The sequence below is a fragment of the Vanacampus margaritifer genome, chromosome 16, assembly GCF_051991255.1.
Source record: "Vanacampus margaritifer isolate UIUO_Vmar chromosome 16, RoL_Vmar_1.0, whole genome shotgun sequence".
Classification (NCBI taxonomy): Eukaryota; Metazoa; Chordata; class Actinopteri; order Syngnathiformes; family Syngnathidae; genus Vanacampus; species Vanacampus margaritifer.
This window is the reverse complement of record NC_135447.1, coordinates 6,245,892-6,272,098: the sequence shown is the minus strand read 5'-3', so window position 1 is coordinate 6,272,098 and position 26,207 is coordinate 6,245,892. Positions and strand designations below refer to the sequence as shown.

The 26,207-nt window shown below is 36.0% G+C and overlaps 1 protein-coding gene across 4 annotated transcripts in view; it reads right to left on the bottom strand.

Moving 5' to 3' along the window:
- The window catches only part of gabrb4 (gamma-aminobutyric acid type A receptor subunit beta4), a 103,571-nt gene that overhangs the window by 10,904 nt on the left and 66,460 nt on the right, over positions 1 to 26,207 (bottom strand). For all 4 annotated transcript variants that reach the window (XM_077545700.1, XM_077545702.1, XM_077545701.1 and 1 more), the window contains exons 3-7: positions 15,487 to 15,554; positions 14,251 to 14,471; positions 5,678 to 5,760; positions 2,678 to 2,815; positions 504 to 656 (exon numbers count right to left, since the gene is read on the bottom strand). In XM_077545700.1, coding sequence (XP_077401826.1) covers positions 504 to 656; positions 2,678 to 2,815; positions 5,678 to 5,760; positions 14,251 to 14,471; positions 15,487 to 15,554 — 663 coding nt within the window. The remainder of the gene's footprint in view (positions 1 to 503; positions 657 to 2,677; positions 2,816 to 5,677; positions 5,761 to 14,250; positions 14,472 to 15,486; positions 15,555 to 26,207) is intronic.

Here is a 26,207-nt window from a genome sequence, read left to right as displayed (position 1 = left end):
ATAATTATATTAAAACCCTGGAGAACCCACGGGGTCAAATTTGACCCCTATAAATTCTGCTACTCAAATAACAAAGACCTATTTTTTTTTTTCCAGCGGTGATTTTGTCCCTGTGTTCTTGTTTCCATTGGCCAAAGTGTGTTTGTACATCCAAAATCCAGTTCTAAAATGCAACAAATAAAACAAAAAAATTATATTGTTCAATGTAGCTGTGTATTTGATTGATTATTTTCTTAAATTCTAAATAGTTTACTGACAGTTTTTGTTATTCTGATTTTTCAAAATGATACCCCTAAATCCCAAAAGGGTCAAATTTCGCCCTAATCCTAAATTAGGGAATAAAGGGTTAAAATTGAAAAAAACATATATTTTGGTGTTCAGTGAATTTATAGCAGTCATTTAATGTATAATTCATAATTTTCCAAAGAAGAAAAGGGTTCTTGGGTTCTCTAGGGTTAAACCAAAAAAATGTTTTTTTTTCAAATATAATGGATGTAATTTACCCAGGGCCACCCGAGCTGCAGAGGCATCATAATTGATCCAGAAGGAGACCCAGGATAAAATGGTGATCAAGATGGAGGGCATATAAGTCTGCAAGATGAAATATCCAATGTTCCTCTTAATCCTGAAACTCAGCGAAAGCCTCGGATAAGAACCTGTAAGCAGAAACAATGAAGTGACAGCGTTGGATAAGATCAGGGAAGAGTGAAAAGCGGGAAAAGGGGAAAGTGTTAAGAGCGCCAAACTGTGCACTTGACAACGTGCAGGGTAGTCATTTCTCCGTTTGTTCGGATGGAGCACTTAATTTCCCCAAAGCGATGGATTCCTTTCCAGGGACAAGTTCGATTCCAATTAAACATGGCACAAAGTCGCAAACACGGCAGATTTTTCTGCAAGCCCCTATCTCAGCAGGCCGCTCCAGCATCCCTCCGAGACTTGTCACAGAGAGCTGCTCGCCGTTTCCTTCTCGCTCCCTCTGTCCTCTAAACATTACTGAAAGGCCATTTTCAAAAGGTGATTGCAATGCGCGGCTGCACACGAAAAGGACAAAACGCATACTTCGAAGGCGGTATGGTCAGTCATTTGAGTGGATATTTTGCTGAGAAATGTCAAAAATTGTAGTACCTTATTTATTTATTATAGTTAGATTTAAACAAGCAGGCGCGTAAAACGCTGATGCGAAAAGCGATAAAAGCAACCAGGCAAGAACGTTCTGGTTCAGCTATATGCACTTATTTATAGTTTGCAAACTCAAAAGATGACTCTAAATAGAGTTAAATCTAACGACCGATGGTTACACTGTAAATTTTGTTTCAGGAAAGCAAAGCCTGATGGCTTTATCTAAAACAAACAAACAAAAGACAAAAGTGCTTGCATGAGGAGCCCGCAGTGAAGTATGACCTCATCATCTGCAGATTGCCGTAAATCAACACTTTTTGCATATGCGTTTCATCTTTTTTTTTTCTGGAGAGCTCAGTATTGTTCATTCGGTAATTTTACAGATTTGACATGTCATCATCATTGTTCTCTTTTTTTTTTTGTAATTTTTTTTGGGGTAATTTTTTTTTTTGCAATTTTTTATTTTTTTTTTTTACATTTTTTTAGTTTTTTAATTTTGTATGTGGGTGCATATGCGTTTCATCATTTTTTTTTCTGGAGAGCTCAGTATTGTTCATTCGGTAATTTTACAGATTTGACATGTCATCATCATTGCTCTCTTTTTTTTTGTCTTTTTTTTTGGGTAATTTTTTTTTTTGTAATTTTTTTTTTGTAATATATATATATATTTTTTTACAATTTTTAATTTGTTTTATTTTGTATGTGGGTGCATATGCGTTTCATCTAATTGGAGACAAATATCAACCGAGCGCATCCCAGATTAATTCTGGCAATAAGTGTTTATGAATTTTATTGAACTCAAACACGAGAATTACATTTTAACTCTGCTTTTGTCTTCTTTGTCAGTTCCAGGTCTGCAATGCAATAACAGTATTGGCATGTTTACATGAACTGTTTTGGTTTGTGACCAAAACACAATCTATTGATTCAGGTACACTGTAATTACAAACTTGGGATAAAGTAAGAAAATTGACTGTAACAAAATTACAGTAATTGAATTAGTTTATTCCAAAATTTAAAAAAATACTTGGATGTAACTTATTTTTTTCAGCTTGGGCAAATAAATGTTTTTGATTCATATTAAATTGAAAATGATGCTTTCAACCAAATCATGAAAATGATTTGAGAAAAAGTAATACACCAGTTTAAATAGTTTATTCAAAAGTAGACGTTTACTTGGATGTAACTTAGTTTTTCTGCTTGGCCAAATAAATGTTTCTGATTCATATTAAATTGAAAATAATGCTTTCAACCAAATCATGAGTATGATTTCAGAAAGTAACTACATTTAGCTGTAACAAAATGACAGCCTTTTAATGAGTTTATTACAAAGTTAACTTGGATGTAACTTTTTTTTCTTCATTTCTACAAATCTACATTTATAGTTTTTTTTTTTTTTCAAGATTATTATTTTTTTTTTTTCAAGAATTCACCATGCCTAAACAAAAACAACCACCCTTGCGGGCATCATGGATAATGTTGGCTTTTAAAAAAAAAATTAATTTTTTTTTTAACAAACGTGAGACTGATAATTGTCTTAAATCTGTCAAAGATTTACCTGTAGCAAACCACACTTCTTTGGAAACCAAGCGGATGTCCACAATGGAGAACTGAGGCAACTCTAACTTGTCCACACCCGTCACGGCGCTGTCCCCTCCTTGCCAGAAGAACACAATGTCATCCGTGGTGTATCCGTCTGAGAAAACGGGAAACAAAAGCGCACGGTCAAGAAATAACCACCAAATGGGCCAATGTATCTGGTAAAAGGTGCGCCGTGCAGACAACTAGTGGAGGTCCCTCTGACGAATGATGCACTCTGCTATAAAGTCATTCGGATCTGAGCAGATATCTTGACTTTTGAAAACCATTTCAGTGAGCAACGATATTACAACCCGCAATGACTTCATGGAGGCATTTTTTTTTTATTCCCACACGAACCCAAACTCTTAGCAATACTGTCTGATGCAATTACTTCACGCTGGAACAGACATTCCATATCTGGCTACCACCCACACGTCAACCACACACTCCACCACATTTTGTGTTTGTTGCTAGTCACCATTGCTTATTTCCTCATAGATCTTCTTGCGTACTGAATAATACACAAGAAACTCTTGCTAGCTGTGTTTTTATTTTGACTGTCAGTGTAAATCATGGTTTAAGACATTATCTTTGCTCGGCAGTTGTGATTGGACAGTATAAGTAAACGTACACGATTTAGAGCTGCTTTTTCATGACCAGTGTGAATCCTGCACGGCGCTTGGCGTAACTCTATGCGGAGGCAGGCTAGACCTGGTGTTGGTAATTGCACAGAGCGCACAGGCCGACGGATCCATGCGAGGGGAGGGCTGTGTCGCAGCTAGGGCTACCGCAAACTATTTTGCTAGTCGACTAGTCACCGATAGTAGTCACGATTGGTCGACTAGTATATATAAATTTACATATTTAGATTTACATATATGGAAATCGCAGCATATCGCACCAGCAAGCAGCTGATCTTATATAACCATCATTAGCGTACAGCTTGAATTCTTTAAGGTGTGTGCAAATTAAGACAAATAAAGCGATATTCGGCTTTTGTTAAACTTTGCAGGTTGCAACAACATTCCTAACATATTTATAAATGGCGGTGCAACTAAAAAAAGAAAAAAAAGCACTTTGCTAAACAAAAATAAAATGAACATTTTTCTCGTTTTTTATTTTATGTTTCTATTTATCTTTTATTCACACATTTTTGCTTTGCTTGAATGAAATTGATCTACAAAATCAATATGAGTTATGAACATGAAAACATGAGTAGCATGTGGGCGGCCTGTTTAAAAAAATAGCTCAGCACTGATGGGGGCATTGTGATTTTCTAGGAACGGTGAAAACAATGGAAGAGATTTATAGAACTGAAGTGTTGCATATTGATATTTTTCAGTTTCGTAATTATTGTGAGAAATCATTAACTCGAATTAATTAAATTAAATTGATTATCAAATAGATTATTACAGAGATTACTCGCAAAAACATTTTGTGTTGACCAATTTTTGTGGGTCTACTTGGCAGTTTCTGTCAGACATTTATTATCTTCGCAAAACAAGCGACACAGCAAGTTGGAATAAAATAATAAGTGGTTTTAGGTTTGAGTTTGTTTTTTTTTGCCAGATAAGCTCACAAAAACACTTTGCCTGCATCGCAAGCTCAGCTATCCTCACCCCGACACCAAGCAACATCCCTTTCCCGCCTCCCACCCAGCATGAATATTCATCAGCATGTGTCAGTTGGCTGTCCCGCACATTCTCAGCTGGCGGCGCAATCGAAAGCGATCACAGTTGTAGATTTATGTCAACGGGCCAGCGTGCGTTCACTGCAGCGCGGTTTCTCAGTGCGAAAGCCTTTTACTACATTTCACCGTCTACGAGCCGACATGCCCCCCCCCCCACCGACTCGTGACATTAAATTCACCTGCGGACCACGCGTCATTAGCACTGAATCTCCGTCTGGATGGAAGGCGCCTAATCAATCAAACTGATAAGAGTGCACTCTGTGCGAGTGTGAAACCCAATAAGCATAAATAAATAAAATATCCCTGCGATGTTTTAATTCATGGCATATTTATATTTTATAGACCCCAAGGGTAAACAACAACCACAAATATGCAGCATATCGAGCGAGTGATTGATAAGATCATCAATGGAAATTATCACACAATGCAATTTTAATTACACCAGCAGTGCTCACATTTTCCTCCAGGAAGGTGATTCATCTCGAATAAACCATTTGCGGGAAGCCAAACAAAAAAAGCAAATAGACTTGCATTTTACCCAATCAAACATATGCATACATAATTCATAAAAAAAAATAATAATAAAAAAACTCTGAAAGATTTACTCTGAAAGTTTAGAGCAACTAATCGTAACTGATCGCTTGTGTTATCAACTACATATTCATTTTGAACTAAACAAATATATTTCATGCTCCAAGGTGCTCAAACGAATGATTCCTCTCAATTTAATTTATTTTTTTTAAAGTTTGTATTATGTCTAGGGATGTTAAATACCACTTTTTTTTAGACCGATTCCCGTGCGACTACTCAATTCGAGTAGTCACTGACACCGATACCAAGTACCAATACCACTAGTACTTTTGATACATAAAATTTCCCCTAAAAAACAATGACAAATAAAGAACTATATCCCCAATATAACATTTTCCTTTAAAATGCATGAAATTTATGGCAATTTTCTATTCTTCTCATTTCTAGTTCCTGATCGTAAAAAGGCTACAAGTACCATCTCAGTGGGCGGCCATTTTTCCCCTTATTATTAAGACAGTTACAATACAGTAAGTGGTGGATGGGCTCTATACTGAAAGTGCACTTGCTTACTTTGCTTTCTTTACCTGCAGAGGTGTAAACAAGCAACAAATATATTGCATGTTGGCTTACTTCACAAAAAAATCTACTCGAGACAGCATATCATAATTCATCATTTCAAGATGATGACATCAGCAGCTATCGTGTTTGTTTTCGAAGATGTTGGCGAGAGCGGCAGATACTTTGGCGTTTACTCACAGCTTTCAATTTCCAAGGTGCAGTTCTGTTCATCGAGAGGGTATCTTCTCAGGTCCATCATGCAAGCAGCAGTGGTGGTTATTCTGGTGGGGGTTGGGGGGGGGGGGGGGGGGGGTTGGGTTAGCAGGAGACAGAAACAATACACACTTTGAAAAATGTGCATCGGTTTCTCTAAAAACGTGACGACGAGTCTGCGACAAAGTTAAATCATAGGAAGAGGTGGCTATAAAAAGTCTACACACCTCAGGTTGTCAGGTTTTTGTGATAATCAATATATATATATATATATATATATATATTAGGGGTGTGAATTGCCTAGTACCTGGCGATTCGATTCGTATCACAATTCATAGGTCACGATTCGATTCAATACCGATTAATCCCGATACAAATCTATAAATTGATTATTGCGATTTTTTTTAAAACTCAAATTTAAAAAATACTAATCAGTAAACTTGTACATGTACACTGTAAGATTTGTAGCAAAATCGATTTATTTATCTGAAAATTCAGGTTGCAAATCCTAACCCTAAGTAAGACTTTTTGTTGAATATTCCCGTAAAAAAATTTATGTTAAAAAATCGATTTGGCCGCATATTGAATCGATTCGAGAATTGCGCGCTGTAATATTGCGACATATTGCCGAATCGATTTTTCTAACGCCCCTAATATATATATATATATATATATATATATGTATATATATATTAGGGGTGTGAATTGCCTAGTACCTGGCGATTTGATTCGTATCACAATTCATAGGTCACGATTCGATTCAATACCGATTAATCCCGATACAAATCTATAAATTGATTATTGCGATTTTTTTTAAAACTCAAATTTAAAAAATACTAATCAGTAAACTTGTACATGTACACTGTAAGATTTGTAGCAAAATTGATTTATTTATCTGAAAATTCAGGTTGCAAATCCTAACCCTAAGTAAGACTTTTTGTTGAATATTCCCGTAAAAAAATTGATGTTAAAAAATCGATTTGGCCGCATATTGAATCAATTCGAGAATTGCGCCCTGTAGTAATTGCGACATATTGCCGAATCGATTTTTTTGCCGAACACCCCTAATATATATATATATATATATATATATATATATATATATATATATATATATATATATATATATAGGTATCTCAGTATGTATTTAATAGGAGTAAGGAAACGTCTAAAATTCAGTTTTTCATTACAGTGTCAAAGGCCGGGAGTCATCAAAAGTTTTACCCTTTTAAAGCACTTTTCGAGTAGCATATTCAAGCCTAAACCATTGGCACATCTTTGTTGTTTTAGACTGATGCAGTCAAGAAATGGGCAAAATCCAGACCCAAGCACCGAAGCTGATAATATCGGAGGGCAGGAGAAGAAGCCTAGTAAACGAAATGTGTGTGACCGGTGTGTGATATCTATTATTCACAATGACACTGAGCTGCATTCTGCTGCACAAGCATTCCGCTGCTCAGACTGCATTTGTTACCACTCTGCTGTGCTACACCTCCCCGCTGCCTTCACAGCACTCCTCCGCTGACTGTGTACAGCGAGGCGACGCACTGCTGATACACTATGTGCGGAGATAACATCAGACCTAATTACGTTAATCGGGGAGGTCACTCGGCAATTACACTTTCCATGTAAAAAGTTGCAAACAAGCAACGATGCCATTAATAACATTGGTTAGACGTTGCATGCATAGTGGGAGATGCTATATACACAACTATAGCAAATGAAACCTTTAAATCAAAATACAAACCATAAATAGGTACAGGTGCACACAATTATTGTGCAAGAAATCGACCTAAAATGTTGACTATCAGAGGGTGGCCCCGCGGGGCCCGAGGGTTGTGCTTGCCCTGTCCTGCCACCTTCTTTGGTGGAGGTTTTCAAGATTCACCCCACCAGCATCTACCGAAATTCAAACACAATCTGCTTCTTCTTCTGGTCGCTGAATCGGTGGAGGCTGAAATCTGCGGATCTCACTCTGCTTCATCTATCCTTCCTTCCTTTCTTTAGTCTTTCCTTTGGTCTTTTGAGGTCTCCCTAATTTGTTGGAATTTAGATGTTTCTGGGCTTGGTGAAAGATTATGGTTTGCAACCCTGTGGTGTCTGGTCGGTGCAGGATTTCACTTTTCTTTCTTTTCTTTGATCCTTCCTCGGGTCTCCTGACAACTTCACGACTAGCGGGATTCTGAAGATTTCGGTTTAGGTGAAGGGTATGAGATTTTTAATAGGTTTCGGGTGAATTAATGAGCATAAACTCACACACATATTCAAACACATACAGTCACATATTCACGCACAAAAAAAGAGAGAGCAATGATGATGACATGTTGAATCGGTAAGATTAACGAATGAACAATACTGAGGTCTCTCTTTGGGCAATTTTATAGACATATGGTAGTTTTGTGCTTCTCTTCTTCTGTTTTGGACATTTTATGACTATTTTTGGACCTTTTTCAGCTTTTTTGCTATCAATTTTCAGATTTTTTTGGAGTGCAATTTTATGGACATTTCATGGTAATTTTCGGGATTTTCATTTCTGCCTTTTTTTTTTTTATTACCAATTTCCAGGCTTCCCCCCCCCCCCCTTTTTTTTCTTGGCAATTCCAAAGACATTTTATGGTAATTTTCTGCCTTTCGTTTTTGGACATTTTATGGTAATACCTTCCCTTTCATCTCTCTTTTTACAACACCTTAAAATTTGGGACTCAGACATATTTTTGAATACTTAATTATTAATTTTATCTAAATTATTATTTCATTTAAAGAATACTTTATCTAAAAAGAAATATATGTTTAAAAAAAAGTTAATTTTGCGACAATTTATTATTATTATTATTTTTATTATTTTAGGGCTTTATTGACTGGTTGACACAACCCTAGCGATCGCCTTATATACAACTTTATGTGATCCGTCCGTGGGTGTCTGCTTGCAGTTCCTTATGAACATACTTTACAAAAATAGAGCCCTAACTGTCAAGCATTACAACACAGTATCAAAACCACCAACATAAGAATGAGGTATGCCAATTTAACACAAAACATAAAATATTGAGATTAAACAAAAGCAGAAGAGCCTAACCCGTGTAATCAAAAAGACACCCTGTCAACACAAGCTACTGCTCCCGGCAGCCTTGTGAAGTAGAGAAAGCCTGGCAGCATCTTCTACTAATAATGGACAGAGAAGAGTTCTTTACCCCCCTTGGCGTTCAGAACAAAAACCCACAAAGAATAAAAATGCGCTTATCTGTGACAGCTAACAAGTCAGGGGAGATCCAACATGGAGTAGGCACGTGAGGTGCCATAGAGAGACGGTCTGGGATTTGGGGTAAGTCAGTAGATCTGGGTCAACAACGTTGAGTCCCCGCTAGAGATAGAACGTGGTAGCACGTTCAAATCTGACAGGAGTTTATTGCTTTTGTAGATCTCATGAGGATGACGATTGCACGGACATTGTGACGGAAACACTTGCGAATGGTCAAAACAAAAAGAGCGGGCAAGTCTGCATTTATTGTAGCCGTTTCTGATCTGGCGGTGGACTCCAGACAATGAAGTCTGTATCAGATGCATGAGCAATACTCCTGACACCTACACAGTCTGCCGATGCGGCACGCTTGCAGAGAAAATAGCAGAAAATATGTGGTCACCTCAGAAGAACTTCAATGGAATTAAAAACACAAAAACAATTAATTGTTTTTAATAGGAGTGTCAAAATTAGTGCGTCCATTTTGAGTTAATTTAAAGTTCGTTTAACGCCACAATTTTTTTCAACGCACGATTAATGTTATTTGGAAAGCCTGTACTGGTAGAATTCCAGTCGCAACACAGCAGACACGTCCAAGTCAAAATTTAGCAGTAATAAATTCAACAACAATGCATATATTTATAAAGACTGGGTTCAAGTTGTATTTTACAATTTAAAAAATGTGCAAAATTTCACAAGTTGCTTCATGTTAAAGATTAGATAGCTCTTAATATGAAAAGAAAAATGCACGGAACTGTCACCAATGTCTTACCAATCCAATTATGCCATCTAGTGGCACAAAAATGACCTCAACACAAATCAATCACACTCGTTTTTTTTTATAGTACAGTACATCTGTAATTTCATCCCAATTTTATGAATTATTGTGAAATGACTGTATCAATGACTAAAAGATGCAGCCATATTTCTAAAGTTGAACATTTTTTTTCCCAATTTTATGTTAACAAAAGAATGAAAAAAATATTTTATTGTACATTTAGTACGGATATAAAATGTGGGATTAATCATGAGTTAACAATTCAAAATTTTAATCGCCTGGCACCCCTAGTTTTTAATAAAATACAACAGGACGTAGAAATGCATCAAGTCAAATCACTCAGCAAGTTTTGGTGGTGGTGGTGGTGGGGGGGGGAGGGGGGGGGGGGTCCTGAGGACAGATCCAAGGTCTTGATGCAATCTGTTAGTAACTATTATGCACAGAGTGATAATAACAAACAAGCACTTTGGCAGATGTTTGGTGAAAGAGCTAATGGCAGAATCCGTATCAACAAGATTCCCGTTCCGTGCAGCACACAATCAGCGGATGTGCAAGTGCAGGTGTAATCCCATTTTCTTCTGGCTCACATCCAATCTTCTCAACTCATGATAGTACTTTTATGGCTCCAATGGAACCTGCGCGTACCATGAGTGGTGCAGCTGGGAATGTTGATTCAGATTAGGAAGTGAGAGGTTTTGACGTCATTTTGTCAGGGTCTTGGTTCCCTTTTCTGGTTAATTTATTTCAGGCTAAAACTAAAACAAGAATTTAGGGATTAAAGAACGGTTTGCCATATATGAGTTTCTCACATACGCATGAGATTCTCTGAGCATTGAATCAATCGCGATTTCCTGCCTTAATCCATATAGTGTGTAATCTTTCACATGAACTCAGTTCCCTTTTTTTTGTGCGTTTTGCCTCAGTTTCTTTCTGAAACATTCTTGTTTGTCTTACTTCGGTATTGTCGTGTTGAAAAAGGTGCGCTTTAGTTGTGAAATTGATTTCCTTTTCACAGACCTCTTCAGGCAGGATTGTTTGGAATTTGAGGGGTAAGGGTAATACATCTATTGTTTTACCTTAAGGCTTACATATTCTGGACAGCGTAGACAACCAGAACAGTGCAGGTGCGATCGATTCAATGTCCTGAGAATATGATGACCTGGATGAATGAGCATATTCACAGACATAGTATATGGGACCTATAAAAACTCTATGATAAACCATGGGGGCCAATATACAGTATGTCTGGTTGTGATCTGGTGTTAGCGAACACCATTTCACTTTTGTCCTTTGGCATCTTACAAAACACATCAATTCCGCTTCAAGGATTTGAAACCTCTTAAGTCCTACCAGAACTTTCAAACCAAAGAACTAGCAATCTAACTAGACTTGCTACATTTACAAATCAAAGGCAACCGTTCACATGTAATCAAGGATATAAAAACGAGCGACTCCAAACAAATACAATTATTAAAGTCTTCAAGCCAGCTGTGACATGTCTTTACGTTACTTGTTCTTGAGTACAATTTTGTTCTTCCGTCAGAAAATGTCCACAATTTGAAAACAAAATGATAAGCAAAATTATAGTTCACTGATCTTAACTCATTCACTGCCATTGACGGTTATAAACGTCAAACAAATCATTTTAACTATTTCTATTAGTTTAACATATTTTTTCCACTTTTGTTAACAAGAGTGTGAAAACCTAGATTTTTTTTCTCGTACATTTAGAATCGATATAAAATGTGTGATTAATCGTGAGTTAACTAGTGAAGTCATACGATTAATTGCAATTAAAAATTTAAATCGCCCCTAATTTTTAATAATCTTTTCTTTTTTTTTAAATCACGTCAGGCGTGTACATTTTTTAATTGTAATTAATCACATTACTTCAATAATTAACTCACGATTAATCACAAATTTTATATCTGTTCTAAATGTTAATTTTTTTAGGTTTTCATACTCTTATTAACAAAAGTGTAAAAAGTGTAAAACTAATAGAAATAGTTCAAATGAATTTTTGACGTCTATAGCCGTCATTTTTTTTCTACCTTTGTTAACGAGAGTATGAAAATCTAGATTTATTTTTCTGTGTACATTTAGACCAAATAAAAAAATGTGTGATTAATTGATCTTAACTCAATCACTGCCATTGACGGTTATAAACGTCAAACAAATCATTTTAACTATTTCTATTAGTTTAACATATTTTTTCCACTTTTGTTAACAAGAGTGTGAAAACCTAGATTTTTTTTATTGTACATTTAGAATCTATATAAAATTTGTGATTAATCGTGAGTTAACTAGTGAAGTCATGAGATTAATTGCAATTAAAAATTTAAATCGCCCCTATTTTTTAATAATCTTTTCTTTTTTTTAAATCACGTCAGGCGTGTATTTTTTAATTGTAATTAATCACATTACTTCAATAATTAACTCACGATTAATCACAAATTTTATATCTGTTCTAAATGTTAATTTTTTTAGGTTTTCATACTCTTATTAACAAAAGTGTAAAAAGTGTAAAACTAATAGAAATAGTTCAAATGAATTTTTGACGTCTATAGCCGTCATTTTTTTTTCTACCTTTGTTAACGAGAGTATGAAAATCTAGATTTCTTTTTCTGTGTACATTTAGACCAAATAAAAAAATGTGTGATTAATTGATCTTAACTCAATCACTGCCATTGACGGTTATAAACGTCAACTAATAGAAATAGTTCAAATGAATTTTTGACGTCTATAGCCGTCATTTTTTTTTCTACCTTTGTTAACGAGAGTATGAAAATCTAGATTTCTTTTTCTGTGTACATTTAGACCAAATAAAAAAATGTGTGATTAATTGATCTTAACTCAATCACTGCCATTGACGGTTATAAACATCAAACAAATCATTTTAACTATTTCTATTAGTTTAACATATTTTTTCCACTGTTGTTAACAAGAGTGTGAAAACATAGATTTTTTTTATTGTACATTTAGAATCGATATAAAATCTGTGATTAATCGTGAGTTAACTAGTGAAGTCATGCGATTAATTGCAATTAAAAATTTAAATCGCCCCTAATTTTTAATAATCTTTTCTTTTTTTTTTTAAATCACGTCAGGCGTGTACATTTTTTAATTGTAATTAATCACATTACTTCAATAATTAACTCACGATTAATCACAAATTTTATATCTGTTCTAAATGTAATTTTTTTTAGGTTTTCATACTCTCATTAACAAAAGTGTAAAAAGTGTAAAACTAATAGAAATAGTTCAAATGAATTTTTGACGTCTATAGCCGTCATTTTTTTTCTACCTTTGTTAACGAGAGTATGAAAATCTAGATTTTTTTTCTGTGTACATTTAGACCAAATAAAAAAATGTCATTCAATTAATTACGATTAGATTTATTGTAATTAATCGCATGACTTTACTAGTTAACTCACGATTAATCACACATTTTATATCTGGTTTAAATGTACAATAAAAAAAAATTCTAGGTTTTCATACTCTTGTTAACAAAAATGGAGAAAAAAAAGTTAAACTAATAAAAATAGTTCAAATGAATTTTTGACGTTTACAGCCGTCAATAGCAGTGAATGAGTTAATAGTGCCCTGTTATTGGCTAATGACCAGTCCAGGGTGAACCCCAGCTCACGCCCAAAGTTATCTTGGATAAGCTCCAGCTCCCCGTGACCTTAAACAGAATAAACGGTTGAGACAATGGATTGACGGATGGTCCCAAAAGTGATAAATGTTGTATAATGTTGTAGCCTTGAATTAGAGGTTGCTAAAAATATATTGGGTCGAGGTCACCTTATGAATTAGGCCTGAGAGATTAGCGCTCGATGTCCTTGACAATATTGGCATACTCAGTGAAGTTCAAGCTGCCAACTTGTGATTTGAGTCCAAGCAAAAACCTTGAGTTTCACCTCAAAGTTCAACCTTTGGAGCATGCTTCTCCACAGCACCGATATTGCTTTTCTATTGTGCCGGTAACATCTACAGCCTTCTAAAGAGTCATAAAAACAGAAAAGAGAAAACTTTTTCTTATTCCATCTCCTTCTTTGTCAGAACAAATTCAGTAATTCAGAGAGTCTGAACACTGATTGTCACATAAATAATGCATCCCTCCGAGTGATCTAAACCTTGTCAATGCCATTTTATTCATAGAACAAAACATATTTCCAGCTTCATCCACTCCTCCACAGCACTTTGATTTTCGAGACTTGTGAAGAAAAAGCACCTGAATTAATTCAGATTTTGAAGAAACCTAAGGACCCCGTGTTAGTTTCAGCATCCCCAAAGGGATCTTGGATACGTCCCTCTGTGCATTTTTACTATCTATCCAACTGTCAGGATGATTATTGACATTAAGCTCTTTTTTTTCCAGCATTTTTCTCCTCATAGTTTCTGAACAAACAGAATGCATTTTTGCTATTTGAGTGTCACGTAACGTAAAAAGCAAAAAATGTTGTTGCCGATCATTCCTGATGTGATTTAGAATTATTTGTGCTTTATGTTGTGTCTAGTGAGCGATCACAGTGCTTTTACCTCAGCCCGTACAAGACGGTCCCGTCGGGGTGAAGTCGGATCATACGGTTTTTAACTGTCACTCCATGAAGAAAAGACTTCTTGTCATTAAGGAAGTAGGTGTCTGGTAACCAAAGATGATCTGCCACACGGTTATCCAGAGTCAAGTTGAGGTTCAATTCACCATAAGCCAAACGCTTATCTCGCCAACTCTGCTGGAAATACATTGTGATGGTATAGTCCTGGAAAGAGGAGAAAATAGCTTTTTTAATGCATTTGTATTGTAAAAGTGTTTGCGTCTTTCAAACTAAAAACTACTAGTTTTCCCCTTTGGTCAAAGGCCATTTGATGAGGAAAACTTGAATGAATATGAAATTTGGTAATTCATAGACATCATGAAGCCTTCTAGAAATTTATTTTGGATCAAAATATCTACATAACCTAATCCAGTGGTGTCCAAACTACGGTCCGGGGGCCATTAGTGGCCCACTCACAGTTTTTGTAGTGTCCTGTGACATATAATAAAAAAAAATTGCATTTGACAAGGCTGTTTAAAATGCTATTTAAAAAAGAGTGAGGGGTGTAAAAAAAAAAAAAAAAGGTGGGGGGAAAAAGTGATGACGACTACAACTACTATTAATAAAGCTTTTCTAGATTACACAAATTAATAGCTACAATTCTAACATAATTTTTTTTGCCTTCTACAAAATGCTGACAGCAGTTTTTCAAAGTGCTTCATTTATTGATAAGCTAAAAAAAAATCTGTATGCGACCCTCTGAGGAAAATGTCACCTTTCTGTGAAATAAAAGCAAATAATGTGTATAGTACTGTGTACACAGTTCTTATCAATATCCATAATGTAATTTAAAAGCATAACTCAATGTAACACTACATAAAGGGAAGGGATTATTCTGTGTCAATATGTAACTTTAAATCTGAGCGGGCCTAAATTAAATGTGGAGTCCCCCAAGGCTCCTTCCTGGGGCCTCGTCTGTTTAACATCTATATGTTTCCACTTGCTCAGATAATAGAAAACAAAAAAATAGATTGCCACAAACTATGCAGATGACACACAACTCTACATTTCAATGAACTCAGGTGACAAGTAAATGCTGCTGCTAGTGTGCTGACTAAAACCAAGCGAGTGGACCACATCATTCTTCTTCTGTGGTCTCTACACTGACTTCCTGTCTCTCAGAGAATAAACTTTAAAATTCTATATATCATATATCATGATGCCACATTGTGAGACTCACCATGTTTACTTCTGAGATGGAATCGATGCTTGCTATGTTGATGCTCATCCCGACTATGACTGGAGCACCTGAGGAAACAAAGGATGAACCAATGTCAAAGAAGAGAACACCACCACCGCTTTATATGCTACATACATGACTACACTGCTTATGCAATTTGTATTCTCCATTTGCATATACAGAACATGTATGATAATTTTTAAGCAAACGATTCAGAATTGCAAAGGTTACTCTGCGTACTTGTGATGCAGCGACGGTGACAAACTAAATCGGCTGCTGCTGCATAGACAATGTTCATAAAAGAGGAAAAAAAAAAGAGATAAGGTACTCTATGGGTCATAAAACAACGTAAAAACATGCAGTCATCCGTGCTAAAATGTATGCTAGAAATTCATGTAAAGCAGCAGCAAGAACAAACTATGCCTCATTTGCATGATTGCAGTACATCTTGTAAACAGATATGCACAGCAAGTTGCTTACATGTACTATAAACACTGAAGCCCTCTTAAATATTCAGACAACTTGGTTTACACGGAGAACCTATTTGCACTGAGCATGTAACAAACTTGGGAACAATCAACAGTAGCTGACTGTGAACTAGATGCTTCTGTCTTATCATCATCATTTAGATGAACCTTTCTTCTTCATTTCACAAGGTTATGTATGACAAGAAGAGAAAAACAAACTATTTTCCTATCTGTTTATCTGTCAAAATAAAAAACAGCTTAAAATACAGGCTTCAGTTGAACCGAATATAAATAACTTGGTCCCAAGATATATCAGAGGGGTCCCTTCATTTTGATTTTAATTAGCGCTTGTCGAAAAATTCGGTGATAATCACACAAGACATGTTGTCTCATGTCCTATAATCCTACTTTCTCCGGCGGCCCTCGTCTTCCCATTTCTAAATGCCCTGAAGATTTGTCATATTCCTTGACCCATCTCTTTGCAAAGCTAGAAGAAAAAAGGAAAAAAAAAAAAACGGGAGGGGAAAGTAGGGCCATTTTCCATCGCGCTTTGAAAAAGCAACCAGTAACAGTTTTCCCCAGAGATGCCAAAGTACATTTATTCGCTAGATGAAGAGGAAGCGAGAAAGCAACGTCTCGCTCTCTGCATATTTTGATGCCGCTCTCGCTTTGTTAGAACAGCTTTTTCAAAAACAAATCTGCTAGAGCTTCACTTGTGGCTCGCACGATGGCTTATTTGGAACAACAGTGTTATCAAATACAAGCACCAAAAGTACAGTTTTTGTGAATAAACGACGTGATGAGGACGTTTTTTTGGCTTTGTTAGGATATGAATGCAGACAATCTGCTCTTACATCTAGCAAAATGCTGTAAGAGATATAACTACAATAGAGAGACAGGGAAATAATTGAACGTTTACGTCTACAGCAGTGCTCTTAACCTTGTTTGAGGTGCTGAACTGTACATTCACTGAACCCTTCTGTAATTGAAAACAAAATAGGATGGAATTTCAGATTTATATACTTATATATTTTATATTATATGTTTTATAATATATATTTATTATTTATATATTTTTTTTAATATTTATAGAGCACTTTAAAAGCAGAAACAATGAAAATAGCAGAGGCCCCAGAATTGAACCCTGGGGCATACCATAAGTTCTGACTACTTTTTTTTTTTTTTTTTTTGCTTGACATAGTAACTGTAGTGTGAAGGGATTCCAACAATAAAGAAAGCACACGACGGACCATCTCATCAGTCACAAGTTGACTACTGAGCGCACCCAAATTCCCTGCAGCACAGACAGGCCAAGCGTTGTAGCGTGATCACCTGCAGTCAATGAGGGCCAAGTGGGGCGTATCATCATGAATCATTTGAGTCGGGTGCGTGTCTTGACCTCCTCCGAACCGAACCGACTAACCGAACCCCCTGGAGTTCAATCGAACCCAGGTTATGAACCACTACTTTAAATGGACATGCCTGTGTTGTTTACAGGCTTAATCAAACAGGCTGTTCTCTGCATCTTAAGTCAATTGTACAATTATTCATAATCAATCACTTTGATTGGGTAACAATGACGTTAGCTTCGTTTGTTACTTTGACATTGTAATCACCATAATGGCCCTCAACCACAAGTGATCAATTTAAAGCCATGTGGTCATTATCAAATTGATTTCAATATAAAATGGATCATGGGTAGGTAGCTACTTTCTCTATGATGACGGCTGTAATTTGTTTCGTAGAAACCTGAGCCACACGTCGTGTGGCTCAAGTTTCAATGTCAATACGGAATTGACCTGAATCATTGTCTAGTCATAACAAATTATCTATCTTCTATTCTACTATCTTCTCCAAAGTTTTACCTTCTTCAATCTTAACTTTTTATTGTGATTTTGAGATGAGTTGCTAAACCATTTTCTGATATGATATTCAGTAGGTGTACACGTATATCACTTAGCATAACGGCAATGGATATATTTGCACTGGTGAGATTCGAACCTGCAACCTCCTGGTTACTGGACAATGCACTTGCACCACCAAGCAGTATCAAACACCTGGCAGTGATGATCAGTTGTATTTATGGAAAGTGGGCGTGGAAAACGGTACTTAAATAAAGTTCAATGTCAATCCCATTTAAAATGAATGGCGAAAAAAGTTGATATTTAACGTTAAATTGTGTGAAAACTATAAATAATGTGAAATCAGACGATATATATATATACCGCGGGAGGCGGGAATTTATTTATTTTTTTTCATTTTTTTTTTCAGGAAAGCTCAGTATTGTTCATTCGATTTGACATCATCATTGCTCTCCTTTTTTTTTTAAATAACAATAATAATAAAAAAAATGTTTTCATTTTTTTATACATATATATATATATATATATATATATATATATATAATTTTTTGTATGTGGGTGAGTATGTGTATGTGTGTGTGTGTGTGCGTGCGTGCGAGCGTGTGTATTCATCAGTTCACCTAAAGCCTATTAAAAAAAATCCCATACTAATAATATAATATAATAATAAATTGCCAAATGCAGAAACATCAATGTAAGTTATCACGATGCGGTGGCTCTCGCTAACAGGCAGGGAGGCGGGAATTTTTGAAGCAAGTTGAAATTTGAATGATGTAAATTGGAAGTTGTTTCACGGCAAAAAAGTGTGGAGAATAAAAATCACAATAACATAATAATAATAATGATTCCGAAGGTTCACATATTTATGAATGAAATTCATCTGACATCCACCACAGATGTCTGTGGAGGTCATCTGGTGTATTTGCGTGAATAATTTAGAGACGAATCTCTCCCCATACAGTGAATGAAAATCATGCATAAAAATCTGAATCTGCCGGCATTTGCACCCCGCTGCATACGTTCCGTTGCTCTCTTTTTTTATTGCTGAATTATTGTTAGCTACATTGCTGTGAGCAGCCAGGATAGAGATGTGTACACCACTTTGGCGCTTTACTATTGTTCCATTGCAATCAGTTCCATTTTCTGCTTACACCAATGCCATTTTCCATCACCTGGTGCCCTTCAATGGTGGCAAATTTAGTTTCCACTCTCGTATTTTCACAATTCTAAAATACTCTATCTGTAAGCGCTGCACAATTCTAAATAAATCTCCAGTGTATGCAAAAAGACATAAAAAGTGCCCACGCATGCAACGTCAGCCCAATTGTGATAAGTGCTGTCACGAGTTGTCGATAGTTGCTAATGTGGTTCCCGTTAGTCTGTCAAATAGTGAGTGTTGCTCATTTGGCCCGCACCCAGCTAAACACTAGATGCTTTCATTATGGACTGGCGATAGCGGCCAAAGCATCTATGATACAATTGATCATTAATGATAAACACAACAGTAAGTCATAGTCTTAGTCACTACAATTAGCCCCTAGGCGTTATTGTGACCATTTTTTTGGCTTTTTGTTGGTTCTGACCAAGCCATTTCAAAATAAAATTTATCATGGGTAGGTAGCTACTTTCTCTATGATGACGGCTGTAATTTGTTTCGTAGAAACCTGAGCCACACGTCGTGTTGCTCAAGTTTCAATGTCAATACGGAATTGACCTGGATCATTGTCTAGTCATAACAAATTTCCTACTATCTTCTTCAAAGTTTTACCTTCTTCAATCTTAACTTTTTATTGTGATTTTAAGATGAGTTGCTAAACCATTTCCTGATATGATATTCAGTAGGTATACACGTATATCACTTAACGGCAATGGATATATTTGCACTGGTGAGATTCGAACCTGCAACTTCCTGGTCTTACTTACTTACTGGACAATGCACTTTACCAACTGCACCAACAAACAGCATCAAACACCTGGTAGTGATGATCAGTTGTATTTATGAAAAGTGGGCGTGGAAAATGGTATTTAAAAAAAAGTTCAATTTCAATCCCATTGAAAATGAATGGCAAAAAGTTGATATTTAACGTTAAATTGTGTGAAAACTATAAATAATGAGAAATCAGACGATATATATATATATATATACCGTGGGAGGCGGTAATTTATTTTTTATTTTTTCCTTTTTTTTTTTCAGGAAAGCTCAGTATTGTTCATTCGATTTGATATCATCATTGCTCTCCTTTTTTTTTTTTATTAAAAAAAAATAATAATAAAAAAAAATGTTTTAAAATATGATTTTTATTTTATTTTGAAATATTATCTGTGTGATCCATTGCTGAATATAAAGCATCATTAGACGGCGAGATCGGAGAATGGCATCTCATCGCATTGGACTTTAGTGGACGCATCAAGGCGGGGTGTTTGTTCAGGTTAACAGTGTTTATTCAGGCCTCATGTAGCACGATAAGTCTGCCATTTGGATAATTACAGGCTTTATCAGTTGTCAAGGGAGTCCAGCGCTCGTCTGCCAGGGAGTGTTTGAATGAGAAAGGAGCACAGGTTGGTGTGAATCCTTCATCACACTACAGACGTCATGAAAGAGAAAATGTTTGTGCTCATGCAAAAAAAAAAAAAAAGGAGAGCTGGCGAACCAAAAGCATGTAGTGAAACCACCCTGCTGTTATCATTTATTTTCTTTTTGATTAGACATTCAGGACTATCAAAGAGTAGTGTGTCGTGCCACTTGTAGATGAATTTTAAATGTACTACTGTCTGAAAGGTAAACCAAAAAATAAATTTAAAAAATCACTGCAAATCATCAAAAAGAAAAACCGAAAAACACGGTTTTGCTTTATGATCAGTCACATATGAAAATACAACCACAAGGGGGCAACAATTAATATTGTTCCCATTCTTACTTTTACCTGCTCTTTAAAAGGCTATTTCATGAAAAAACACACTTCTAATTTCTCTACAATATTTTAAGAGCCTCCAATGGAAAACATCGTCATCGCTTTCCTAGTTAGTCCAGCATGTCACTCACATTTTATGCAAATGCGTGCTCGTTTGAATATGCAACGAGTAGGCTTTATTTTAATTCACTGCATTTCAAAATGAGAATACTGTAGTGCCATTCTACATATTTGGCTTCTTTGTTTAAAGCCTACTAAAAAACAAATTTGCTGGACAGCAAAGAAAACACCACTCTGCCTCTTATAAAAAAAAAAAGAAAGAAAGAAAAAACTCAGAAAATAAACCTATTGCCTAGCAACAGAGGGCTCCATAGCAACTGTGCAGCATTTTCCCTACAGTGTTGCAAGAGAAGCATGATTTATCCAGTCGAGTGTGTATTTGCTTTTGTTTTCAATGGCGACCGCACTCATGGAACCCTTTCCTCAAGGATCGAACGAGTAAAACAAGATGCTGCGCCAAATTCTTCCCCCACGTTGAATACAGTGTTTCGCATCAATTATTTCTGCCTCAGCAGAGAGAAGCGGAAAAAAAAAAGAATGGCAGGAAAGCAATCTTAGCTCGCACAGTTGAAAGCTGTGATTCAGCAAAGACGACATTTGAAATCAACAGCTTCTCTTGTACCACAATTTGGTGTATTGTGTAACCGTCCTTCAACACAGAACACATATTTTGTTTCCCATTCAAGTACAAATTAAGCCAGATCATTTTTATTGCCTCAACTGAACATGGATCTTATACAACTTAACTATAATAAAGTGATCCATCCATCCGTTTGCTATCCATAAGAGAGAGTTTTTCTCGTTCAAGGTGTGCTACAGGGCTCTGTACTTGGACCCTTCCTCTTCAAAAGCTACAGTCGTTTCCCTTTTTTTTTTCTTTTTTTTTTAGAGCTCAGTATTGTTCATTCGATTTGACATCATCATTGCTCTCCTTTATAAAAAAAAACTAATTTAAAAAAAAAAGTTTTTTTTTCTCATTTTTTTTTTTTAAATATATATACATATATATACATACACACACATATATATATATATATATATATATATATATATATATACATACACCTTTTTTTTTTGTATGTGGGTGAGTACGTGTATGTGCGTGTGTGTGTGTGTGTGTGTGCGTGCTACAGTCGTTTCTCAACCCCTGAGAGTGTGGGTTCGATCCCAGGCGAGTGTTGTTGATGTCAAAGTATCCCTGAGCAAGATACTGAAGCGCCAATTGCTCCTGATGCCGTGTCCGCAGTAGTCAAAATACAAAATGCTTGTAAGGAGGAAAAATGCGAAATAAGTGAAGTAAAGTGTAGTTTGAGGTAAATTCTTAACACTGAAAATAGTGCAATACACTCATAAATGTTTAAACACCAGAGTGTAGTTTGGCAGAATTAAATCTTTAACACTAACACTAGTGTAGAGTACTTTCAATACTACTCAGTGTTTACAAGTGTAGATAAAAAAAAAAAACAGTAACACTTTTAGTGTCAGATTTACACTCATTGATGCAGACACATATAAACACTTTTCTAGTGGTTGAGTTAACACTCTCAGTGTTAATCAAGCACTGGCGATTTTGCTGTGAAAGTAAATCAAATTTGCTTCCTTAGATACTTCGTTTTGACTTTTGCAAAAAAAAAATGTTTTTATCCTCTTCCGTCATCATGCAAAGAGTTCACCTTGGCCAGGTCACCATTTTAACACAAGACCAACATATATACTGACAACATTGCACGCCCACCGGCAAATTTACACCTGACTTAACCTACATGTCGGTCCTGGGAAGAAAATGTATGAAAGTGGAAATTTTTTACATGTAATATGTACGTACGCGTCACATCGATTTCAGCAGATGTGCAGTCGAGTGCCATGAACACTTTGTGATTTTGCTTAGATCCTGTACCCACATACAAAATAAAAAAAATTAAAAATTAAAATTATTTTTAAAAAAAAGTATAAAAAAAAAAAGAGAGCAATGATGATGACATGTCAAATCGGTAAAATTACCGAATGAACAATACTGAGCTCTCCAGGGGAAAAAAAAGAAAAAAAAAAGGAGATCCTGTATTTACATGACTGTAATTTTTACAGTACATTACTTAAAATAATTGTCCATATTTGATGCATATGGAACTGTTCTTATTGCCCAGTGCTTGCCAGCATGAACTGTAAATGACTAAAAAAAAAAGAGCCTGTTTAACATCACTACGGAGTCACACGTGGTGATAAAATATTAAAATAAGAGTCTTCGTGCTTTTAACTTGATTAATATATAACTTGATGGTGGCTCAGAAAAGGCAGTATAACAACCACAGAATTGTATCACTGTCATGTCCCGCTCGCAATGTTTTCACGCTACATGTAAATATTTACACTGGAGGTAAATATGGAGATTTATTTATTTATTATTATAATTTTTTTGTCATCATGCACTTTTAAGGTCTAATGCAACACAGCGCAATACTTGATGTCAGAGCAGTGGTTCTAAACCTTGTTAGAGGTACTGAACTCCATCATTCACCAAACCCTTCTTTATTGAAGAATAAAATGTGATTTTTTTTTAATTCAAGACATATTTACAGGGTTTAATGTTGAACAAAATGAAAAGAGAGAGTAGCTTTTTCATCAAATCTGGCTCTCTTCACCGTGAATGGATAAAGCATTTTGTATTCCCCGACTCCACGCAGCTTAAGAAAGTATTCCTTTACTTTTGTGAGATACCAGCTCAGTAGCGTAGTCGTTGAGTGTCAACCCTGAGACAGGGAGGTCGTGGGTTCAATCCCCAGCCGGGTCGTACCAAAGACTGTAAAAATGGGACCCATTTGCCTCCCTGCTTGTCACTCGGCATTAAGGGGTGGAATTGGGGGGTTAGATCACCGACTAATTCGCCAAGCGCGGCCCCTGCTGCTGCTCACCGCTCTCTCACGGGACGGGTCAAATGCGGAGAATGGATTTCGCCCCACTTAGGTGGGGTGTGACAATCAGTGGTACTTTCACTTATGAGCTAGCTGTGATGTACTAGAATTGCTAAACTTGGCATTACAAAGCATGCAATTTAGGACGCTGACTTCCATCACTCAACTCAACTCTTGAAAAACAACCACCTCTGTTTTCTTAAAATGGAACAATGAAAACAGTAGAGGCCCCAGAATTGAACCCTGTGGAATACCATACGTTCCCTTGAAAAACAACCACCTCTGTTTTCTTAAGATGGATGGAACAATGAAAACAGTAGAGGCCCCAGAATTGAACCCTGTGGAATACCATACGTTCCCTTGAAAAACAACCACCTCTGTTTTCTTAAGACGGAACAATGAAAACAGCAGAGGCCCCAGAATTGAACCCTGTGGAATACCATAAGTTCCCTTGAAAAAGAACCACCTCTGTCTTCTTAAGACGGAACAATGAAAACAGCAGAGGCCCCAGAACTGAACCCTGTGGAACACCATACGTTCCATTATACATGTGAATTCACATTGCCCGTTTTTTTTGTCCAGTCAGAACTTTTCTACTACTGCGGGTGCAGTGCAGCGTAGTGTTGGACAGCAGTGAAGATGCTGCATACTGCTGCAGCCAGTTTTGCTAAAGCAATGCTGGTGAATAAAGGGAAATCATTAAAGCAGCTCTGACACAAGGAGCAGAAAGAGCCAGAACAGAAGGCAAAAGAAAATGATGAGGTAAAGCAAGAGAGCAGAGGCAGTACATCACCACGAGTCACAAAGACAGAGGATAAGTAAAGGTGGCCTCATCTTATCGTCCTTTCCTGTCACAAAGCTCAGCGCTGATGAATGAAACCTACTTAAGAGTTTGCACTAAAAAGCTACATAATATGAACATTCCCTAGTATTTGCATACACTGATTTTGTCATTGAGTTATGAAACACCGCACATATTACCCGGGGACTTTCCAACTCATAAATCACCATCCTGCAAGAAGCTTTAATAAAGCACCTCAATTGGCTGACGGGTGATTAAAAAAATGGATTTAGTTAGTACGTCAGTACTTCGGCAATGTAACGAAAATACATAACTCATATATGTTGGCTCTATTTTCATTTCAAGAGTTATCAATTTAATATGTTTTTTTTGTGGTCGTGGCTTGCAGTGCACTACAGAGTACAATGTTATACTGATTTAATCAAACCGCTGTGTGCACTTTGGAATAACGGTGGAAGGTCTTCAACTAATCCAATTTCCTCAATTGATTTGATTTTGATTCACAGGAGTTCAGATCGATTCGATTTCGATTTTTTTGCAATTCGATTCACTTCAATTCAATCCAATATTGATTAATTATGAAACATCAATTCTTCTTAACTATCAAGGACATGATAAAAACTCCAATTCCAAATTACATTTTGCATAAGGAGTAACTGGTTAAATTATTATTATAATGGTAGTAACGTGTTATAATAATTTTAGCAAGGGTGAGATAGAATTTTTTTTTTATAATTCTTATTCAATCATTGTAAATATAATTTAAAAAACATTCGGAATTATCTTAAAGTACAATAAAACAGGTCTTTTATAAATGTAAGAAAATATTTGGGAGCAGTAAATTTCAATTAATAAATAATCTGAGGCATTTATAAGAAAAAGAGATATTAAAATAATAATAATAATAATTGCTATTAGGCCGAAAAGGAAAATCGATTCGATATTGATTATTCTTTTTTTCTTTTTAACGCAGCCCTATCTTCAACAAACAAGATAAGTCATAACTTCAATTGACGGTCATGTATAATCTTGAGGGGGGGGGGGGGGGGGTTATAGGGACAAAGTGGCGAAGGACAGCCATCGTCGGTTCTTTTAGCTGACGCCATGTTGCTAAACTAATCTCCTGAGTAACCTTGCATGCAACCTGCAGTAAATCCCATTTACAATTCCTCACACCACATTCTGCCGAAGCCTTTTTTAACACTGTAGTAAAGGCAGCAGGTGTGAATCCACCACAATGTTTACAATTATGGTAGGAATCATAAACATGTTTATTAATTTATTCAAATGTGACCATCAAACTAACTCTGGTACGTGCAAGTAATTAGTGTTGCTGGCTCTTGTTTCGACAAACATTCTAGTTAAAGTACTTGGATGACCTCATTTTGCTTTAATGTATAATTCAGTCAAGTCAAAACGGCTGCAAACACTTATGAGAGGAACAATTAGAAACACAATTGATGTAAACAAACTGGTCATTAGGTGTTACCTAATTACCATACATTTATATTCCGACTACAGACCAAAGATTATCATCATGTGTGACACAAATCCTATTTGTCTTTATCGATGTCAATCTCTTTTTTTTTTCTCTACTATAAAGCCATTTGTACACAAAATGATGATCCACCAAAAGAACGGACAGCCACGTCATACAGGTTGAGATTAAAGAACCTTTGAACGCCTCATCACCTCGGAAAAATAAAATA